At 34.5% G+C, this 21,493-nt stretch overlaps 1 protein-coding gene across 29 annotated transcripts in view; it reads left to right on the top strand.

The window, feature by feature from the left end:
- Nucleotides 1-21,493, top strand: part of RIMS2 (regulating synaptic membrane exocytosis 2) — a gene marked incomplete at its 5' end in the record, with an annotated part of 469,329 nt that overhangs the window by 293,669 nt on the left and 154,167 nt on the right. For all 29 annotated transcript variants that reach the window (XM_080338798.1, XM_080338791.1, XM_080338813.1 and 26 more), the window contains 2 exons: nt 10,313-10,469; nt 14,340-14,456. In XM_080338798.1, the coding sequence (XP_080194924.1) occupies nt 10,313-10,469; nt 14,340-14,456 (274 nt within the window). The remainder of the gene's footprint in view (nt 1-10,312; nt 10,470-14,339; nt 14,457-21,493) is intronic.

Raw genomic sequence — 21,493 nt, 5'->3', positions numbered from 1 at the left:
CCCCTTCCAACCCAAGTCATTCTATGAAATCCGTGGACCTTCCTTGATCTCATTATCTATTTATTTGTAGTTCATTGAAAGATATATACTGTCTGGCTTCATCATGTCCCTGATCGTAGTTGAGATTTTCTCCACAATATCTTTTTACATAGCTTCTCTGGTATAGGTCCCATAAGGTCAGTTGAATTTGTCTTTGGATAAGCTGGTGATACATAGAAATTCAGCAGTGGAAGATCTTTCTTAATGTACATCTGTAAGCAAGATTGTGTTAGACCATATTTACTGAAATAGAGGGAACTCCATAAGCTACAGTTTCTTGCATCATAATCGACTTTTACTAAATCTGCAGTTGCTGTTTTTCGCTGCTCTGTTATTTTTGATACACTGATTTAATTTCCTGATTATAAAAGTCTTAAAGTGTGTCTATTTCCAATACTATTCTTTCATGAATTTTTACAAAAAAGTTCAAACATCTTTTGGAAAAATTATCCATAAAAGCTATCCCTTCTGGTGTCTTGCATCTTATCAGACTTAGACAAACTTAAAAACATCAGTCTTATTAATGAAAATGTTGTTTCTGTCAACTGGAAAAGCTTTGTAAGAAAATAATGATAAACCAATTGAAAAGCTTTGATGTTTTTTTTCTTGGGTGTACGTGTATTCTACATCAGCTGCTGTCAGAAAGGGTTATAATGTATTTAAACAAGTAGGCAGAAGTGATTTTTGACAAGATTTTAAAAGAGCTCTCTTCATATACAATGTATAATACATGCATTTCATCTTGGGATCAAAAACACTAGAACAGAATCTCTACTATATCTCATGTGTGCTACATTCAGTCTTAGCACAGTATAGCAGAAGGAGAGGCACTAGTTCTTTTTTTGTCTTTAGGTGGCTTGTACCTAGCCTTCAAACTATTTAAAGCATTTGTTTTGCTGTCCTGAATGATAAACTTTGGCCCCCATAAAGTTGTCTGTGATTAGCAATTCTGTGTGGGTGCACATCAGCAACCTCACATGCCCCTTAGAATGCTCTTCCATGGCTATTGATAAAAGCAATACAGTATTTTTATATCGATTTTAGAAAAATTTAGGAGCACTTTTCAAAACACCATTTAAATTGTCTTGATACTAAATATAATTCAATGAAAAGTGGGTTGGGTTTATTTTTTCTTTCTATTTACAAAAGCTGAATGGGCATTACAGTTAATGAAGTTCAATGAATATGGACCATAATTTCTAAGTAGTTATCTGACCAGGTACTTCTTCATAGAGAATGTTGAATCTGCTGTAACCTACTAAGTACAAGTATCCTACCAACACTGATATTATGAACAGGAAGATACATGTATTGTCAAGACCATTTAATCATAAAAAGTCTAACCTATTGTAAGACTTCAATATTAAGTGAGATATTAATGCTTAAAATTAAGTTCTACACCAATATCTCACCTGCACTGCATCGTTTCATGAGACACTTGTAGTCTGAGATGTGTTCCAACAGATGAAGCCTGGAAGAATTTAAGGCAGTGAATTCTGCATAAACTACATTGCAAGTCTCTATAGAAAAGAGCTTTAGAGAAGAGCTTTTCCAAGTAAAAGAATACAGTCTCTAGCCTTGAGAAGAAAACCACTTGTAGTGAGTTTTTCTCATTATACAAAAGATAGCAAGATGTTTCATGAGCAAAATAAGACTACAAATAAAATATTTATTCAGAGGATGGCTAGTGCCAGGAAGATTAGGAAAAACAGTAACAACCAGTAAAGAAATTCTTACTGAACTTACAAAAATGATTGTGTTTTTAAGGAAGAATGAAAAGCAATTATTCATTTTTGCCTCACTTCTCAAAACACCCGAGGAGTCCTTTGTTAAAAAGAATTCTTTCACTGTCATGTTGCAGCTTTCCCTGCAGAGGAAACAAAAGGCTCACTCTCTACTTGCTGTTAATGTGATCTGAATTTTTATACCTGGGTCCTGTTGATGATTGCTGCTCAAAGCAGATATAGAACTCACAAATACTTTCGTTACAGCATGAAATCAACTGCCTGTTAAAAGACATCTTGCAGCATTTGTAGACGGAGTGGATGTCTTCTACCCCAACTAAATTAAAGGATTGCATTGTAGATCACCAGCCAGCCCTAATTGGGACTCTGTAGTGCCCCAAAAGCCCAGTAACAACACACACAAATGCTTTATTCTATGCCAATGTCCATTCCTCTGCACGAGGAATTTTTATTATCATTCTTCAATCTTTTCCTTGTATTTTTAGTTTCATTTTTAATGTATCAAAGGTAAAGTGTGGTAATACTTTTACTATTAAAAATACATATATCCTTTCTTCAGCTGATGAAACATCTTCAAACATCAAAATCTCTCAATTAATACATTTAAAAAAACCCCCTAGTTTTATATTTTTAAATATAAACTGTATCACTCCACTTTGAAAGTACAGTTGTAATTAAATTCAAGTTTTCTTTGCAAATTATCAGTAGTATTCTCTTCTCTGAGTATGTTTCAGCATGTCAGCTCATGTTCTACCACAGTCCTAATATCTACAGTGTGACAAAGACACCTAATAGATTATGGAATGCTGCAAGGAAGTTGCATTCCTGTCAGACGCTCTCATGACAGACACATCACATAAGGGAAAGCCTGGTTGGGGTGAGTTACAAATGTGGTGATGAGCACTTCTAAGAAGGCAATGCTCGATAAAAGGACTGATAAATTCCAATCAAAAGTGTCAAGAGGAGGTTAATTTGGGATACTTGCTTGACAGCAGAAAATATACCTGGATGAGTACTTCAGTAAGAAGAAACATTATCTGTGTAGCACCTGTGGTATTTTCAAGCTTTGTATGTCATACTGGGTGTAGAGACAATGCTGAAAACTCAGCAAGCTTTGTTTTATTACTGTGTGGGAACTCTCTTCATGCACATTAATAATAAAAAAAAATGTCTCAAGTGTAATAGGCCCATACAGACAATTAGTGCAGTAGAACTAGAAACACCTCTTGAGGAACTGAGTTAAATGCGCAGAAAGTAACTAGTTGTTCCTTCTATTTTTTTTCACTATATATTAATTCTTCCCATAGTTGTAGAATAATACTTTGATGCAAAAAAATCCCCAAATCCATCTAGAGTGTATGTTCAATTTATAGAGTATTCAGATACTAGTAATTCAGTAGTATCGTTTACTGTCAGTACTTTTTCAGAGGACATCCAAAATCTGCATTTAGATGTTCAAGTCAGCACAGAAGCTGAACACATTTGTATAAAAAACCTGAACTGTCTCCAAAGTGCCCATGTGTGAAATCTTGATATGTTAAGCATTTCTGGCAACTTGATTATATAATTGTTTTTAATTAGTGCTTGTTCTAAGACCAGCCACAGAGAGTGTTAAAAATTAATTTTTTGATAAAGAGAAAGCTTGACGCCTCAATCAAGTACAGATGTTAAAGTGGAGAAAATGCCACTTAGCATCAATGTCTGAAGCAAGACAATTATTTTACCTGTGATGAAAAGCAATTCTAATATCATTTTTCTAGAACACTTTTAACACGAAGAATTTCTCTCAAGTCAATAATGCAGCAAGACATATAGGTTAAAAGCTTCATTAGTATTTTTCAGTGTTTATTTTTTTTCAGGGTTATTTTAGTGCTATTGATGTGAAACTAATACTTGGAGGTTTGTGATTCTCTGAAATTTTGTTCCTAAATGCTGCAGAACTTGATAACAGTTCATTAATGTTAGTTTTTACTGTGCATATACCCTGCACAGCATATTAGCACAGTGCAGCTGTAATGTGTGCATGAATACTTGAAGTATTCATGTATTCATATTCTCTTAAAACAGATAAAATTAAAACTTTAGCTCAGCAGAAGTTATGTTTAGTGAGCCTTGTAAAATACCTCATTTGATGTGTATCATAGTTTTTAATGAAACTCTTTCATGAAAAGAAGAAGGTGGTGGCATTGCAGATACCTTTGTCATGTGCCATCTTTTAAGAGTCTGCAGGTCACAGTTGTTTATTGCTGATTATCTCTATACTGATTATCAGGTTCTGTGTGCTCTGTATGTTGATTTAAGAGGCTTTCTATAGTTACAGAGCCTTTGATTCTGTGGTAATGACTTTATATTTATAGCTGCAAGCAGATTGACTGTTTATCCTGTTTTTACTACTGCTATAAATAACTATCTGCTTTTCTCAACAGCAGCTCCTTGGTCAAGTTGCACTTATGACCTGTTTTTACTGTCTATAATTTCTTTCCACAATAAGATATTTTTACTTTCTCTAACCTTATCTCCAGGACATGGAATGTTTTTTTAAATTGGAAGATAAATCATACCTCTTTCAATTGAGAATATCAATCTCTTGAGAGGCATGAATGTTTCAAGCCCTGGGCAAGCAAAGCTTCTCACGTTCTATTAGAAGTTCTCAAATTAGAGGTACCAGAGTTACCACTTCATATCCCATGGTCAATCAATTATCAAGAGCAGCTTTAAAGTCTGTTTGGGGGTTAGAAGAGCTACAGCATTGATTGCTAAACATGTTTGTTGGAGTCTTGGCCACTTCTGGGCTGTAGGGATTGGTGCTAGGCGTACCATGTCAGCTTGGTGTTACTGTAATCTTCCTGAAGCTTTGTAGCTGGGGAGCTGGCCCATTGCTCTCTCTGCATCTCTCATGGCTGCAGAGTAATCACAGACTGCTTGTCTTTCCTCTGAAGTTCATGTGTCAATGAAAGGCACACATTTCCTATATACGGAAGTATTTTATTTGATAAATAGTAATTGCAACAAAAGCCATTAATATTCAATGAAAAAGTAAACATGTAAAAGATTATTGAGTCAATTATTTTGGTATCGGTATAGGCTCAATATACTTTTATTTTGTGAAGTTCATTCTTCAACACCTTAGGTACTTTTTATATTGTTACTGTATCCCATTGTATCCCAGGTGGTTTCTTATACTTGCCAGATTTTGGGTTGAAAACCCGCACCAGGTGAAATCTTAAAGTGGAGTCTGGTATGTGCCATCTTTTTCATCTGGTTTCAACTGGAGAAAAAAATCAGTGCATAGGTGGCATAATGACATGGTGGATCCCACTGACTGGGCACACAACATGTGCTGTGATTCAAGCACAACCATTTCATTCTGGAACAGCAGTGGTCACATGCTAAAGAAGAAGAGGTATAATTAACTCTTCTTTTAACTATACGATTCTGATCTCTTTGTTCAGAAAGTAAAATAAATATTAAACTGGTCCTGAAGCTTGGACATCATTTATTTGTAAAAATAAAACAGTAAATAAAACAATAAACCAATGACATTTTTCATAAAAAACTAATACTTAAAAAAAATCTCCATTATTACAAATAAAGGAAGCTTGTTTTAAAACAAATATAAAACCTTGAAGACCGATGAATAAACAGTGATATACTGGGACCAAGTGCCTTTGGGAGTGATACTGTAACTCCAAACTCTTTGATCTGCCAAAGCTGTCTTTAGGCACACTTGCTTAAGTCCAAAGTTGATCAAGAAACTTGCTAAACTCTTAGCTTTTGGATCAAAAAACTTTGTACATGATTATGCTTTTTTCTCTGAACTGGCATAGTGTGAGTGACTAGTCAGCTGGCTCCTACATGAGCCTTGCAGTTTTCTTAGATTCCCAGGAAATGAAAAAAAAAACCCTTTTTCACCCTATCCCTATTTTTTTTTTTTTTTAATTCACTAGGATACAATCTTTCAGGAGAAAATGCAGGGCTTTGGATCCTGAGTGGATAGAAGCATCCTCGATGCTGGTAACTAAGTTCAAAACATGGCATCTTCTGCAAGTTGTATTTACGTGGCTGTGTTAACAGCATGTCATTTTTTGGTTCATTTTTCTGAAATACCTGATTTTCCTCATGCATTTATACAGTAGAGAATATGAATCTAATTCTTCAAACTCAGCTTAACATGTTGAGTTTTGTTGATGCAAAACTATTAGGAGCACTGATAGTTCCTACTTTTTGAACTTTTTATAAGGAAGCACTACCAGTTACCAGAAAGCATTGCATATGTGCTTCCAATTTAATGTAAAACATTCTTTGATCAGGATTATAGTTGACAATTTAATTAGATAGTCATATATTTTAATTTACTGCAACAACATTGTGCAAGTAGTCAACTACAATAACAAGTTAGAGCTGGAGGAGGCTTTTTGTTTCTAAGTAATTAATATGTATATGTACACAGATTTAATATATTCAATTATTCTGATTTACTAGTTCTCATTTCTAGGAATTTTTTAAACACGGTAGGGGTTTTTTTTTGTTTGTTTTATTATTTGAATTCCTTGCCTTTCAGTATGTTTATTCAAGTAGAACACCTTATGCTATCACTCATTCCCCTTGTACTTTGGCACCCACTGTACATACCAAATATTATATACAACTGTTGATTTAAGTATTAGATTTTTTTTTAATATAATTTTTCTATTAATTCATGTTACTGCTCTTCATTATGATTTTCTTCTCCAAATGCTACAAATTCTCCCCACATATGCAGAATACTAAGACTCACCTCTGTGGTTTTCATATATATAAATATGGATTTTTAGGGTAATAGTAGACAATATTCTGTCATGTGTACCTGTACCATAAATAATATTTTCTGTTTCATTATATATAAGCTCATAATAACTTGCTATTCACCTATGTGTTTTCAGATTATGACTTAGTGGAGATAAATACCAATTTTCCCCATGTGTATCAACTTGTCGTTTAAAGATTAAAACCTTTCTGCCACTTGAAGATTATTTTTAGGAAATTGTTTGTTTCTTTTTACTATTTACTACACTTTTCAATTAATATAACTAAAAAAACCCAACTGACAAGTCATTTTCCAGATTTTTCAATTTTTTAATGAAAATATTGACAGAATATTTGTTCACTGTGAAATTAGAAAATATATGTTTTGCATTGTAAGGATGTTCTTTGCAATTAATCACCTATTGACATAGTAAAAACCCAAGCCTTTCTAAATTATTCCAATTTCAGTTGGGCTTCTGTGTAGAAAATATGGATTTGGGGTACTATTTTATTTCCCTATGTAGTATGATATCGTAGCATAATAACTGCTGGTTGTTTCAGTGCATTTCTTACTCTGTACACAATGCTTTTTAGTGAGTTCTGTGAAACACAGAGCTTGTTGTCTTAATGTTATATAACATAAATAAAAATTAGTAAAATATAAAAAAATAACACTTAAGAATAGAGAAAATAACTTCCAGTCTATCCAAAAACAGTCTGCAGAGCTCTCACTTGTGGTCTTAACTCTCAGAATTGCTTATAGCTCTTCTGCTTCCTGGGGTAGCAGATGGGTCTGCAAAGCTTTTCATGGGGCTCTTGTATTCCCTTGGTTGCCTGTTTCTTACCTGTAGTTCTTCTTTTGGTGACATCTTGACCAGAGTCTTCAAAGAACCTGCAAAATGATCCTCCTAGCTTTCCTGCCTCTCTGTTCTCTGCAGTACATTTCATGTTCTTCCAGCTTGCAGGCAAATTAAAATATCTCCTATGTCCTTTCCCTGCTTTCTCTAGGAGTGCTGGTTTTATCAATGAGAAGGAGTTCTCTGCATTATTTTTTGTATTGAGGATAATATTTGCTTAGTGTATAAAACTGGCAAATATCTCATGGATTTTCTTAGTTAAGAAACTTGTCATTGCTTTTTTTTTGCTTTTTTAATTCTAACATTATTGATCTTTCAGCTGTTAGTTTAGCTCTTTCTCTTTTAGTTAAAGAATTGTACAATTGCAGAATTGCAGAGTCTACTGATTTCCAGACTGGCTTGCAAAAACTTCATTCAAGTATCTTCTACACTTTACTAACTGTCCATATATCAAGGGTGAAATTTCTTGACCCTTTAGTGAACGTTCTGTTCAAGCTGTGCCTCACACAATAAATTTGATTGTGTTTGCATTAAGATTATTTCATACTATATTCATTTTGCTGTGACGCACTCTACGGAGAAAAAGAGCTGAAGGCTACCTTGAAAACTTGCCACGTTCTAGAAAGTTCACCAATTGCTGAGAAACACTGCTGACCCTGTGGTGCCAGCTTTCCATCTCCAGTGGATGTCTTCAGGAGTGTGGTTAACTGCCCCCTTAGTAGATTGGGGTAGCCTTGGCCGATGAATACCTTGTTGATAACTGGTTGCACTAAAGGAAAGAAGTATCAAGATTCAGCTCAGATTAAAAGATTCAGTTACAACACCTGATGTAGATAAACAAGTCTAAAATATTTATAGGATACACTGGGCAATAAATGAAAGACAAAACAAACTATTTACATGGTGAGCTGGTAAAAAAGACAAAAAAAGAGCTGGCTCTTTATGTATTGGCCTTGATCACAGTTCACTTTGTTCCTTCCAGCTAATTTCCCCTTTAACTTGTCATGGGAGAGGAGTCCTCTAAACTAGCCTAAGCTTGTATTCCTTTTTATCCACCAGACTTTATGGCTTTTCCTCTTAATTAAAGCAAACATTGTTTCTCTTCTTCAGATGTCAGAACGCCTTTGTTATACCAGTATCTTTGCAATTGACTGGTCAGTGAATAACAAACATCTTGTTTTAATGATAAAATTCCCTCTGCCTCTCCTTTGGTGGTTTCACCCAGAATTGTGTTGTATCAGTGTGTATGCTGATAGGTGTATTTTGTACATGGGATAAAAGTCTGTAGTTTAGTACTGGCTCTCAACTGAGACTACATGTAATGACTTGATTGCCTCAAAGTTATGAGGGAGTATTTGATCCTCAGCATCGTTATGTTAATGTTGTGTTATGATGATGTGCTATTTTTAGAGGTTATTTATGAATTAGTGTGGTCCATATATATCCTGGGTCCTAAAGCCATACAGTGAGTAGGGATACTTGGTGGAAAGTATCAAATATTCTTGGAACCATAAAATGGACTGAATTAATGAGGTTTTGCTTAGATGGTTACCAAATATTTTCCAGGAAGGAAACTATGAACAATCTGGTGTAGAAGACCAAATACTCTTAGACTCTCAGAAGCTTCTCATGGGAAAAGAATTGCAGTTTTATGAGCCAGAATTTTTCCAGTGCCAGGTGGATCTCTAAATATTTGTGACATGGTTACTGTCTTCAGAACAGAAGTCAAGTGTATCAGTTGACGTATCCAACAGGAGCTATTTGGAGACCTATTTCCAATAAACATTGTCATCAGGTTAAGATTTGCAATTCTTCCATTTCTTATCATTGTGTATTCAAAAAAATAAGTGAAAACTTCTTTGAAACTGCTGTAGATCTGCCATCTTTTTTTTTTTTTTTCCCCAGATGGCATTGTACCCTAGGACACTGAATTCGTCTTTTTCAATTTGATGCAGACAATCACTTTAATACATCCAGCTTTTTAAAAAGATTTTTCTTAAAACCTTATGTAAAATGGCCATGTGGTGGCCTTTTAAGCTATTCTAATTGGGAAGGATTTTTCTTAGACCATTTATGTCAGGGCTGTCAAACTCATTTTCATTGAGGGAGTAGTTACATTTATACAGTCCTAAAATTACTTTTGGCCCTTTGAAGGCAACCACGAGGCTGATGTGGCCCTGGTGAAGATGAGTTTGACACCCCTGATTTATGTGTTCTGTTGCCCTGATTCAAGATTAGCTCCAGGAATTCAGCAGGTGTCTGTGTGGCATATATTTGTGAAAGAATCATATTGTTTAAGTTCAGACCCGTGGGTGAAATCTGATGTCATTGAGTCATTATTTCTTTAATTGCTTCTGAAACACAAATATTTTTTGAACGCAAATTCTATATTTAACCACGTAGTAGTTTCCTATCCCAAATTTTTGAACTGAATTTTGGATTAGTTTTTAAGTGTGGGCGTTTCTGTTTGAAGTACATGATACACAAGCATTACAATACAATTTTAATTAGAAAATGCAATAATCAGTTTTGTATATTATTCTAAGGAAAAAAAGTCAGTTTTGTTAGTTTTCTTATTAATGCATCATATTGACCATAAATGAATGATATATTTGGATATTTTGATTATTATAAATCCTCAGTTTGGTGCATGGTAATTTATTTCTATACTTTTAAAGTATGACTATAGGAACTACAGTTGTACTTAAATTAAGCATAACCAGAGGAATCAACTTTGCATGTGTATTTTTTATTACAGAAAACAAGAAGACATGATAACATTATTGATCAAATTCAGTTTTTTATGATGCTTCTAACTGCCACAGGTATGGTAGGAAATTAAAAAATACCATTTCAGATTCATTCAATATTTGCATTTCTTTTTAGATTATCGACATAATGGGAGAGATCTTCAAAGTTCAACGCTATCAGTGCCAGAACAAGTTATGTCATCTAATCATTGCTCTCGATCAGGGTCCCCTCACCGAGGAGATAGTATAGGACGGACTAGATCGTGGTCTCCCAGTGTCCCTCCTCCACAAAGGTAAATTGTTATTTAACTGTGCAGGTATATGAATCGCAGTGGTATTAATCCTGTAACAACACTGGAAAGAATCTCCAGACTTTCAAAATGTCAATGAATTAATTAGATCTTATGAAATTATGTAAAGCAAATAGTGCTTTTTCGTACATTACACTGATGTGCAAAGACCCATCTAATTTTGTCTTTTCATCAAAAATCAGTAATTCCAATCTAAGGAAAGAAAAATATTTCCCCTCATTTTCATTTTCCAGAGCTATTTAGAAGGTGCCATGTTTTGCATCATGATGGTTTGACATTTTCTTAGAGTTCATTTGTCAATGGTTGTTTTCAACCCTTTTGTCTACATAGAATTAAGGAAGCTTTTTTGTTGTCCATAATATTCACTATTCCCATTTAATACTGAATATCTCATATCCAATATTACCAGTCACATACATGTGTGTATGCCTTTCTTCTACAGCCATTCTGATTCTCTCATGTTCTGCTTTCGTTTCTGTTATCATTGTTCTTTTTGTTAGCTTAAAATTCTCTTGACTTCATATTCTCTCAATTATGTGTTTACTTACCATTTCCTTGAACAGATATAGACTAAATTATATCCTTTTGCATTAGTGAGGTATTAGGATCCCAAATTATCCCATATAATCGCAGACATGTAACAGGTAGAATCTTTAAATTTCTACTTGAAACATAAAATCATATGTAAATACAGCTTGACTTTAAATGAGACATAAACAGTAGAAACAGTGGCCTATTCTAATTTCTGATTTCTGTCTACATAATTGGCTATTTGGTTTGGATGTAGACATAAATTTGAGCAAAAGCTCTTTTATGTGTGTGTGTGTGTGTGTGTGTGTTTGTGCTTGAATGCTGTGTTCATTTTGGGGAGAACTTTTATCCAAGCTAGTAATTAACACTGGTTAACATTGAAAAGACTTCTTTTCATTTTCATGTAATTTTGCATTTATTTATGTGTATGAAATGTTTCTTGCTTCCTGACTTTCCTAAAGCTACATTTTTAAATACAATTTTAGACTTACAGAGAAAAATGGGTCTCAGCTGTTTCCAACATTGTCACATTCAAATACATTATTTATATATTTCCCTGCACACACACACCAGATCATCTCTTTGAGGACTTGTTGAGCCCAGCAAACTGGGTTGCCAGAACTTGAGAGCTTGTAGAAAAGAGGCATAATCCTTGGGTTACAGAAATGCGTTTTTTCTATTATTATTATTATTTCTAATGAAAAATCTGAGTGTATTTGGCAAGGCTATGAGCATTGTTAATCACATTTGCACCCTGTTGAGTTGAGTTTGTTATACATGTGCTGCTATAGCCATGTTCTGACTGCAGTAAATGTGCCCACGCCCAGAGGTCTTCCAGTTACTTACTGATGCCTCTGCAGGCAGGAGCTCTTGGGCCACAGAAGTGCAGGTTCCATCATTCATAGAAACCATTTCACAGTGCTCAGTCCTTCTACTGGACTTTGTTAATAAATGTTGCATAGTAGCTGACAATAAATTATTACTCCACTTGTAATGTTTTCAGCGAATATATTTAATGGGCTGTTATTCTCTCTGTATATCAGAATAGAGTTGATCCTGTGGCATACACAGGATTAATGTTGTTCACAACATTAAGTTTAGCTTTTTCTAAGGGCGCATTTGAAAAAGCAAGAAGGTGGTGATTATAGAGACTGGCTAGGCTGAAAAGTTGTAAATTTAGTAGGATGCTCATTATTCTCTACCATTAGCACCTGAAATTCCACATTTTCACCTGCTTACCTGTTATTCAGTTGCTCCGTACACGTTCTGTCAACTGCAAGAGCGTCCCAAAGGAGTGAAGACACATGTTGTGAAAGCAACATTTCTTACAGAACAATTTTCATTAGAGAAAGTATGTCATTTTCTGTTAAACAGTTAATCTGGCTGACAAAGGCACCCTTAGCAGGCTGAAATAGAACTGAAATAGTACTAACACTTTGAAGCAGTAGAAATGCGGTTGTGTAGGATGTTAAAAAGCAGCATGTAGTCAGAATCTGATATAATAGAGAAATTTAAAGAAGAAATTATTCATTTAGAACAACACGTCAATAACACAATCTTACTGAAAGTTATTTTAGCAGACAGGATGCTACTGAGTTTTCGGGAGTAAGGCTTATAATCAGAGTTTAGGCAGGAGTTTTGGTTATGTGGGCAGATAGTGAAGGTCAGGGTGTTTTGTAAACAAATGAGAGCTTAAGAAAGCTTAAATATTTAAGTCAAAAGAAAAGATGAGTAAAATAAGGTGATAATACTACAAACAGAAAAAAAAGGTGTGGGGATTTTTTTGATGGGTGTTTTTGCTTGTTTGTTTGTTTGTTTTTAATCTGAACAAAAGGAAACCCTGAGGAAAAGCGTCAAACAGGAACTAGAATTCAGAGAGGAGGAATGAGAATTGGTTGTTTGGAACAGTAAAAAAGTTAACAAAGAAATGCAGAGGAGCCCTGTCAATTGCATTTTAGTGTACAAATGTGCATGAAAGAGTCCAATGGCTGGGTAAAGGCTATAGTCTCATTTTGTTATAAATAAGGTAGTTAAAACATATACAGAGAAGACATTGCAGGAAAGAGTTGTAGAGTGGAAGAATTATACCTGCTTTTAATACGGCAAACATAAAGTTTGCTAGCCAGAGTAAACTCTATATTTGGTGTAATTAAAACCAGAGTGGAAAAATGCTTTATGAGAAATGAGGTAGAGCTGAAGGAAAATTTTATGTGTAGTGCAACATCTTCATATCACTTATATGCAGAAAAATACAAGAGCATGACAGCGGCAGTGAAGGGTACACATACAGCTTAATGCTCATCAGGGACTGGCAATTGACAAAAGGTAAGGATGACAGGTACCAAAAGCACAGACAAAGTGATGAGGAAAGACACAGGAACTGAATGGTACAAAAGTGAAAAAAAACGTGAGGCCCACATTAGGGAAGACTGCACAAAAGGACAGGAGGCAGAACAATTTATTTGTCTAAAATTGGAATTGGCGTGTAGGGAAGCCTGCAAACTGTCATTTTCAAATCTATACAAAAATATTATTAACAGCTAACTGTTGTCTTTCTGTCTTCCTCTTCTTGTGGATTTGTTTTACAGAGCAGAAAAGTGAAGCTAGTGTGTATCAGTAGCGATTAATGGTTAAACTGAGTAAAACAATCAACAGGCAAAGCTTTGGTCTCAGTATACAACTGTAAAGGTGATTGGTTGTCTTTAATGAGGCCTGCACTGTGTGTACCACTGATACCTAATTAAGCAGTTCTGTCTTTTTCAGATTCCATGCTAGTGAGATTACAGAATAAGATTTCCAGTGCAAAACAAGCATCTGCTCTTTAATTTAGATGACAATGTTTTCAGCAATCTGCACTCTACCGTAGCAGCCAGAAGTCCTCATTGGGTATTACTAGAGTTTACATCTTTATGGTATAGCCAAGCTCAAGAGCTCGTGGAAAATTCTTTACAGTGTACATTTCAGATAGAAAGGAAATTTTCCTTGAAGGTACTCATCTGGAAAAACTAATGAAATTTTGTCTAAAATTAACCCTTTTAAAGAAAATTTTAAAATTATATCCTCTCATCTCCAGATCATGCAGACATTGGAAGAAAAAAAGAAAAAAACCCCTATACCTAGCATGGACTTAGCACATTTTCCTGTAGGATAATTTTTTTTACTATAAGATTTAAAAATATGTAAGAGTAAAAGCATACAAAAGACAGGTCAGCTAACACATCTTGTTACCACCACGTTTGCTAATAATTGTCTGTACAACCCAATGAAGGGACATGGTACAGCTGCAATCAGAACTCAGAATCTGATGTCTTTTATCCATAGTCGGAATGTGGATCAGGGACCACGAGGGACTCGATCTACTGCTGCGCATTACAATACCCTGAACCGAATGGATAGACACCGTGTAATAGATGACCACTACTCCCCGGACAGAGAGAGGTAAATATCTGACTGGAATTAGAAACACCTGTACCCTGCACTCATCAGTGTGAATTACTTCAGCACAGTAGCTCCCTTAATAAATAGGAAAATTGCTTAATCCCACAGATGAGCATTTCCTTACGTGTTTATCCACTGGTTACATGGTATACATTAAAAAATCTACAGTGCACGCAAGGCTCACAAAACTGTCAAGTTATTTTATCTTTGCCAAGAGGGAATCTGAAAAACCTGTGAGAAATTGTGCAATATAAGAGACAAATATCTTAGTTGTCCTTTTTTATAAAAATATTTTAATGTATGATATTACTACATTATTTAAGTTCTTAATATCTTGAAAAAAATCTACTGGTAGATTTGGTCATTTTTGCTGCTGAATAAAGAGGCATAAAAATGGGTAATTTCAGCTCATTGTTAATGCAATTCTCCTGTTGGATACAGTGCAATTCACAGCCATAACGAAAGTACCTTCTAGCACTGTGTTTGCCTTTTCTCAGCTTCATGAAGAATTTCTGTGAGAAAAAAGAAGAACAAAAGTTGCAACAATGTGCGTTACAATGTAATCGGGGTCTTTGTGTATAGAGGCACATCTTACCATGACTGTTTTGTCTAATGTGGTTTTCCAAAGAGTGAGCAGAGCTGTAGCAATCTCTATGAATTTTAATCATATACAAAAGAATTGCAGGCAATAGGTGGCTAATGTAGTTAATTTTCCTGGATTAATTTTGGTAGAGCCTTTGTGACATTAAAAAAAAAAAATATTGATAAGTTCTTTCTCACATCATTGTCTTCAGGTGAGAAAATTGAAAGATTTTTACCATTAATTTTGAATTTTTTCCCATTTTTTATATACCAAGATGAAAACCAGCACATTATAATTAGAGAGTTATGATTGTTAGATATTGTCCCATTTCATAATTACATATGGCAAGGAGTAATACAGATTTATTTAATAATCTTATTGAGTGCTGTGTGACTAGTATTTGAAGTTAATACCTTCACAGATTGTTATTGCAGGCTATTCTTCAAGTGACATCAAAGCACAAAATTGGTGTTGCTAACTGTATTACAAAGAATTTAGGAAATCAGTGACTTTTTGCTAGCAATGTTGAACAGAAAAGGTGAATATGTCTTAAAAGAACATTAATGTGATGGACAATGGTTGTAAGGAATGTAAGATTAAAAAAAAAAAAAAGATAATTAATTGTTCCTAATTAGGTAAGTTAGAAAAAAGAGTACCAAAAGAAAACAAACAAACAACATCAACAACAAAAAACACACAAAAAAACCTATTCAAGTGATTTACAATTTATTTGGCCAAAGAAGGTCAAAGGGGAAAAAAAACCTAAGATATTGAAAAGGAATCAAGTATTCATCATTGAGAATGTTAATGGTATACAAGTCTAATAGATCATAGACATGCCTCATTATTACATTAAACTATTTGATATTTCCATTTATGTTATAGAAAAGAAGAATGCTATTTTTAGCTCATGAGGCTATTATTTTCATACAGAAGACAATAACTTAAGGTTTCTGAGCTGTTTCCCTAAAAGAAAAGTGCAGAATGCTTTTGAGATAATATTATGTTGGACTGGTCATCCTTGAAATAAGATATAAACTTGTCCTTAGAGCCTATATATGCCTTATGGCAGGGGTGTCAAACTCATTTTCACATTTATACAGTCCTAAAATTACATTCGGCACTTTGAAGGCAACCGTGAGGCTGATGTGGCCCCTGCTGAAAATGAGTTTGACACCCCTGCCTTATGGGGTGCTCCTGGGTTTGTTCACTGTGTGAGTTTGCTTGCTGTCTCCCAGATAAATGCATAGCAGTGAAAGGCAGCCTGAACTGCAGCACCACAATCTTTCCCCATCACTTCAGTCAAATAACCTCTACTGGAATGGCTTGGCTTAGAGAGAGAATTAATTTTTTAGAACATGTCAGAAAAACAGTGTCAGAAAGTTTTTGGTGATGAGGTTATTGCGTTTACACATGACCATTTTAGATGAAGAGATATGTGCTTGGTAGGTGTACTCTGAATCTCTGAACACAGGTTTAAATGTTGTCTGTGTTTTCCAAAACACATACAGAGGTTCTTGTGTTGGTACATGGTGAGTGGTTCCCTGTGTAATCAGGTTAGTGACTAGGTGACTAGGTACGCCTCTATTGCAACATGCAGTCTCTGAAGCCTGTTTGTCTTAGGCAACACTGAAGAGAAAAATACTATTTCCAACCACTGCCAGGTTTTATATTCATTTTTAGTTTGACAGTGGTTTTATGAATTGACAGATTATTAGACTTCAAATTTTGTTACTTCATATTTGTGATGCTGTGTTACATAACAAAAAAACAGTGGTGCATACACAAATGCTAAAGGAACTCTTTAATGGTATTGATACTGAAAACTGCTGGAACTGGAGGCCGTTTGGATAAGAGGAAAAAATGAACCTTTGTATATAATTATAATCTCTCTATTTGTCATCCTTGTTTTGTTCCACATTTACCTCTGAAAAAACCCACACTTTGCTTTCGCATGGCTCTGATGGTTTGCTGTTTCTGCGGTCCATTTATCCCTTGGAGCTGTTTGCAAAAAAAGACACTTTGAAAAAGTACTTTCTTCAGACATGCTCAGTTAAAATATGACTGAGAATATGAGTAAGAACATTCTTTCCTTCCTTCTCTACATAATTTGACATAAAGTTCTCTACAGTATATGGCACTAAAGAGTTAGCTGAAACCACATACAGAAATGTCTAATGACTTCAATTCTAATAGCAATGTCAACATACCTTCAAAACTGCATAGTTAGAAGTGAAAATCAAATTATTAAAAAAAAAAAAAGCTGAAAGACTTTTTAAAAATTTCATTTGAGATAATTGTAATTTCAAACAACAGGCCTTTAAATATGTCAAATGTTGCTGGCAAATCACATACTGATATTTGTTGGTAGGGTAAAGCCGCAGTTAAAATTTGTATCAATTGGTCTATTATAAAAAATGTCAAAAATGTACTGTGTATACTGGTAACACAAAGTGGGAAATCAAGTTAATTTCTTACCTATATATTTAAAATAGATGTACTAATTAATTTTGTCAAAATGTGAGTTTTTTTGCAAGTACCCACATTCTTTATGAAATAGCCTATATTTGTAATGGTAAGAAATATGAATGCTTATGACCTAATATAATTCCAAATTCCATAAGATCTTTTATCTATAATGGGAAACTGAAATGATCAAATTGTGGAGAAAAAATTGGAAACAGCCAGATTTGACCTCAGAGTTTCATATTTAAGCTATCAACATAATTAGGTGAATTAGAACCTTAGCATAATTCCAAAACCAAGATATCTGCCAAAATTAAATCTATGTATTAATTTCTGAACTATGTATCAGCAGTTAACAACAAACACTAAGACAATGTAAGGAAATTCTACTCAGGCCCACAGCTCTAACCAGCTTGGATACTATTCAGCAACTATTAATCTAACTATGTTCTTTAGCCTAGATGTGCTCTTCCTGAGGCATGAACTTGCTAATGGTGAATTCATCATAGATACAATAGGCCAGAGCATTCAGAAGATGCCTAACTCTTGCAGTGGAAATGCATGAGAAAACTCCTAATGCAGAAATGGTTTTCTACTAGGCACTTACAAGGAAACAAGAAAGAAAAAGCAAATTAAACTTTGGGTCCACTATCCATTCATCATGACTATGGCACAGTTTCTGTTGTAAAGAACTAAAGTTGCTATCTACTGTGTTAAAGTAATGAGGCAGTCACAGCCATGATTATTTAAAGAAATATTCTCCATTATGTTTAAATATCTTCAGAGATGATATCTTGGTGTGCTAGGACTAGCATGACTATCACACCACTATTGTTGAGACGATTTCATCAGCACATGTCAATACAGATTTTCTGCTGAACACTTTGTTTGTTTCATGATTTTGAAAGAAGTGGTTTTTTAAAACGTATCTTAAAATCAATGCCCGAATGCATGTCAGATATTCTGGTTACTATAATCAAACCAGCAAAGGCCCAAATAATTCACTACCATGAGTCTGCTGCATGTTAAATAAGGTACCATTTCACTTTCAGCTTCCATTATTTAACGGAAAATTAAATGTGGCTGAAACCAATACACATTCTACATTTCAAAAAATCATGTCACACTAGCAGTTGCTTTATCTGAAGTAGCAGACTTCTAAACCAACGTTGTTAATAGCTAGGTGCTAGATGAGGTCAAACTACAAAAAGATTTTTTTGAGACATTGCACCATAGTGAAAACCAGAAAATTTAACTTGTTTTTCATATTCTTTATTAAATACACAGCTGAATAGTATGTAATTAAGTAATAATCTATTAATTCATATTTTACAGTTCATATTTTACAGTGCAATCATTAAAGTGCACATTACAGATACAAAGATATTGTAGAGTATAAATGTTAGCTGATGCTTTATGTGGAAATTCTGAGATATTTTCAGTTTTTAGTTTTGCATGTCATATGGATAACATATCCATATATGGGTATGCAATGCCATTATTTCTTTGCTTTTTCAAATACTCAGTAAAGTAAAATAAATGTATTGCTGAAAATTTTCTTATAGCTATGTTTTAAAATTATATGCATCAAGTTAAATCTCAAGTAATGCAGTTCTTTTTGTCCTTTCAAAATTATACTGTGTGCATTAATAGCATATTGCACTTCAAAATTATTTTGTATATATACGCCTACAATTGCAAGAAAAATATACTAAAGATTGTACCATTAGAGATTGCTGTAGGCAAGACTATCCTGCACTTTCCATTAACAGCTTTTCATTTACTTAGAATGTTGCCAAATACAAATTCCTCTCCTGGGGCTCGCAGTCATGAGCCCCCATGGATTTCACCACTGAAGGGATGACAGTCCTAGTGCACAGCTGTGTTCTGGCCTTGCAGGAAGGGTGGTAGGAAGGAGAATGTTTCTCTTTAGCTGCTGTTGTTTACAGTGTGCACATTACTTCACATTGAAATCACTGTTAAATTGCACTACTATTTGCACCACCCACCTTGTGTCTCCATATGTCTGCTGGAGGATGGACACCTGCAACACAGGGATGGAGTAGGACGATGGCAAAAGAAGTGCAGTCTTGCAAACGTAACTTTGTCTTTAAAGGACTCATGATTCAGAACCTTCAAGCCAAATTAAAAAAAAAAATACAACCAACCAACCAAACAAACAAAAAAACCCCAAACCAACCAACCAAACAGAACAAAAAAACAAACAACAACAAAAGTCGTAGATAAATTCCTCAGAATAAAATATACATGCAAAATGCCAGTGTTAACATAAATAAATAATGTAGTTCTGATAAAAGACTTTAGTGTTATGCCCTTTAGAGTGAGGACTTAAGATACGTTAAGGGGAACACTATGATAACATGATACTGATTATCTTGTTGAAATTCATCTTGACTGAATATGTGTCAGTTCACAAATTCTCTCCTAACAGTTGCTATAGTTTCACAGCTAATGTCTTCAAACCGTCAGTTACAATAATTTGGAATATTTCTAGGATATCATATATTCCAGGAGATAAAGCAGGAATTTCTATACAAGTGATGTGGCAAAAAACATCCATACTCTTATCAGTGGAAAAACTGTTGATGTTTATATATAAAGAAAATTCATTCTCTCCTTTAAAAAACCTAAACTGTTAAGTAAAAGTATTGTTAATCTTTTCTACTTTTATATAACTATATTTATATAATTATTATATAAATGCAGCATTTATAACTAATGTTTTATTCTTGAACGGCGTTTACCATTTTCTAAAAGTTGAGAGCTTGACTTCACATTTTTTTACATAGAAAACGTTCTACCACAGAACACATTAACTCCTGCGTTGTTCAGATGGGAATCTAAACTTTTAGAACTCTATCACTGGCCTCACTTGTTTGGAAAAAGTAACTGGTTTTAGCAGTTGCTCTGTTGGAATGAGTAAGCTGCCAATAGGAAGTATAGCACATCTTTAGCACATCTTTTCTCTGATGCCACACCATTTTATGAGTTCCAGCCTCCTCTTCCCTTGAACAATTCTGCACTCAATCTTGCAATCCTACTTTGATCCCACACCCGGTTTTTACCTCATTTCTTCCTACAGTACTTATGCTAATTTTCACACGCCAGCCCTCTCTCTTCTACCACTTTCAATATCTCTTTTTCCCCTGTATTTCCAGCTAATTGACCCAAAGAACCACTTGCTTCTTACTCTGTGGTCTGAATAAACAAATTCCCATTTTGTTCATATTGCTAGATTTTCAGAAAATTATCACTTTAAGAGTTTGGGAGGATTTGGTTAAGGGTAAATTCATACCAGTAAAGATTTTTTTTTTTTTTCCACTCTTTAATAATTTCATACTTGTCATACATTTTATTTGCTATTTCATTTTTAAAAAGTGTAAAAGAGTGTTACTAAAAATGGATGATAGTAGTGTTGCCAATTATACAATGTATTACTTAAATTACAATCAGATAATATACTGGAGAAAGCTGACTATCAGAATAGATAAACAGTAATACGATGGTAGAAGTTTCTTGTGTCGATGGAGTTTGATTCATGCAGGCTCTAACAGTGGAACAGAATGTCTTGTTTTGCATTCTGAATTATTTATGGGTATTCCAATAAGCACAAGATTGTCCGAATGTAATAGTACTCCAGTACTTCATCCTTTCCCCAGAAATACTTGGGAGTCAGCTTCCCACTTTGATAGGGAAGCTGCAGTGTTAATCAAATTGTGGGACCTGGTCACAGAGAATGAAAATTGAATATATTATCTTCTAATGCCTCATCTTTTCTATTGAATAAAATATCCCAGGAAGTAAAGACCAGGTTAAACTCCAGGTTCCACAACAAGAAGAATAGAAAGGTCTGCCATGGACAGGTCAAGTGAGGCACTCTGTGTGTATGTTCTCAAGTGTGCTTCTGAGATCATTGTACACCAGGCCTGGTCCTGGATCCTAAGTACATACAATTAGGCAATCATTG

Source organism: Nesoenas mayeri (assembly GCF_963082525.1).
Source record: "Nesoenas mayeri genome assembly, chromosome: 2".
NCBI classification, from domain to species: Eukaryota; Metazoa; Chordata; class Aves; order Columbiformes; family Columbidae; genus Nesoenas; species Nesoenas mayeri.
The sequence above is the reverse complement of the archived record's forward strand: the minus strand, read 5'-3'. Positions and strand labels throughout refer to the sequence as shown.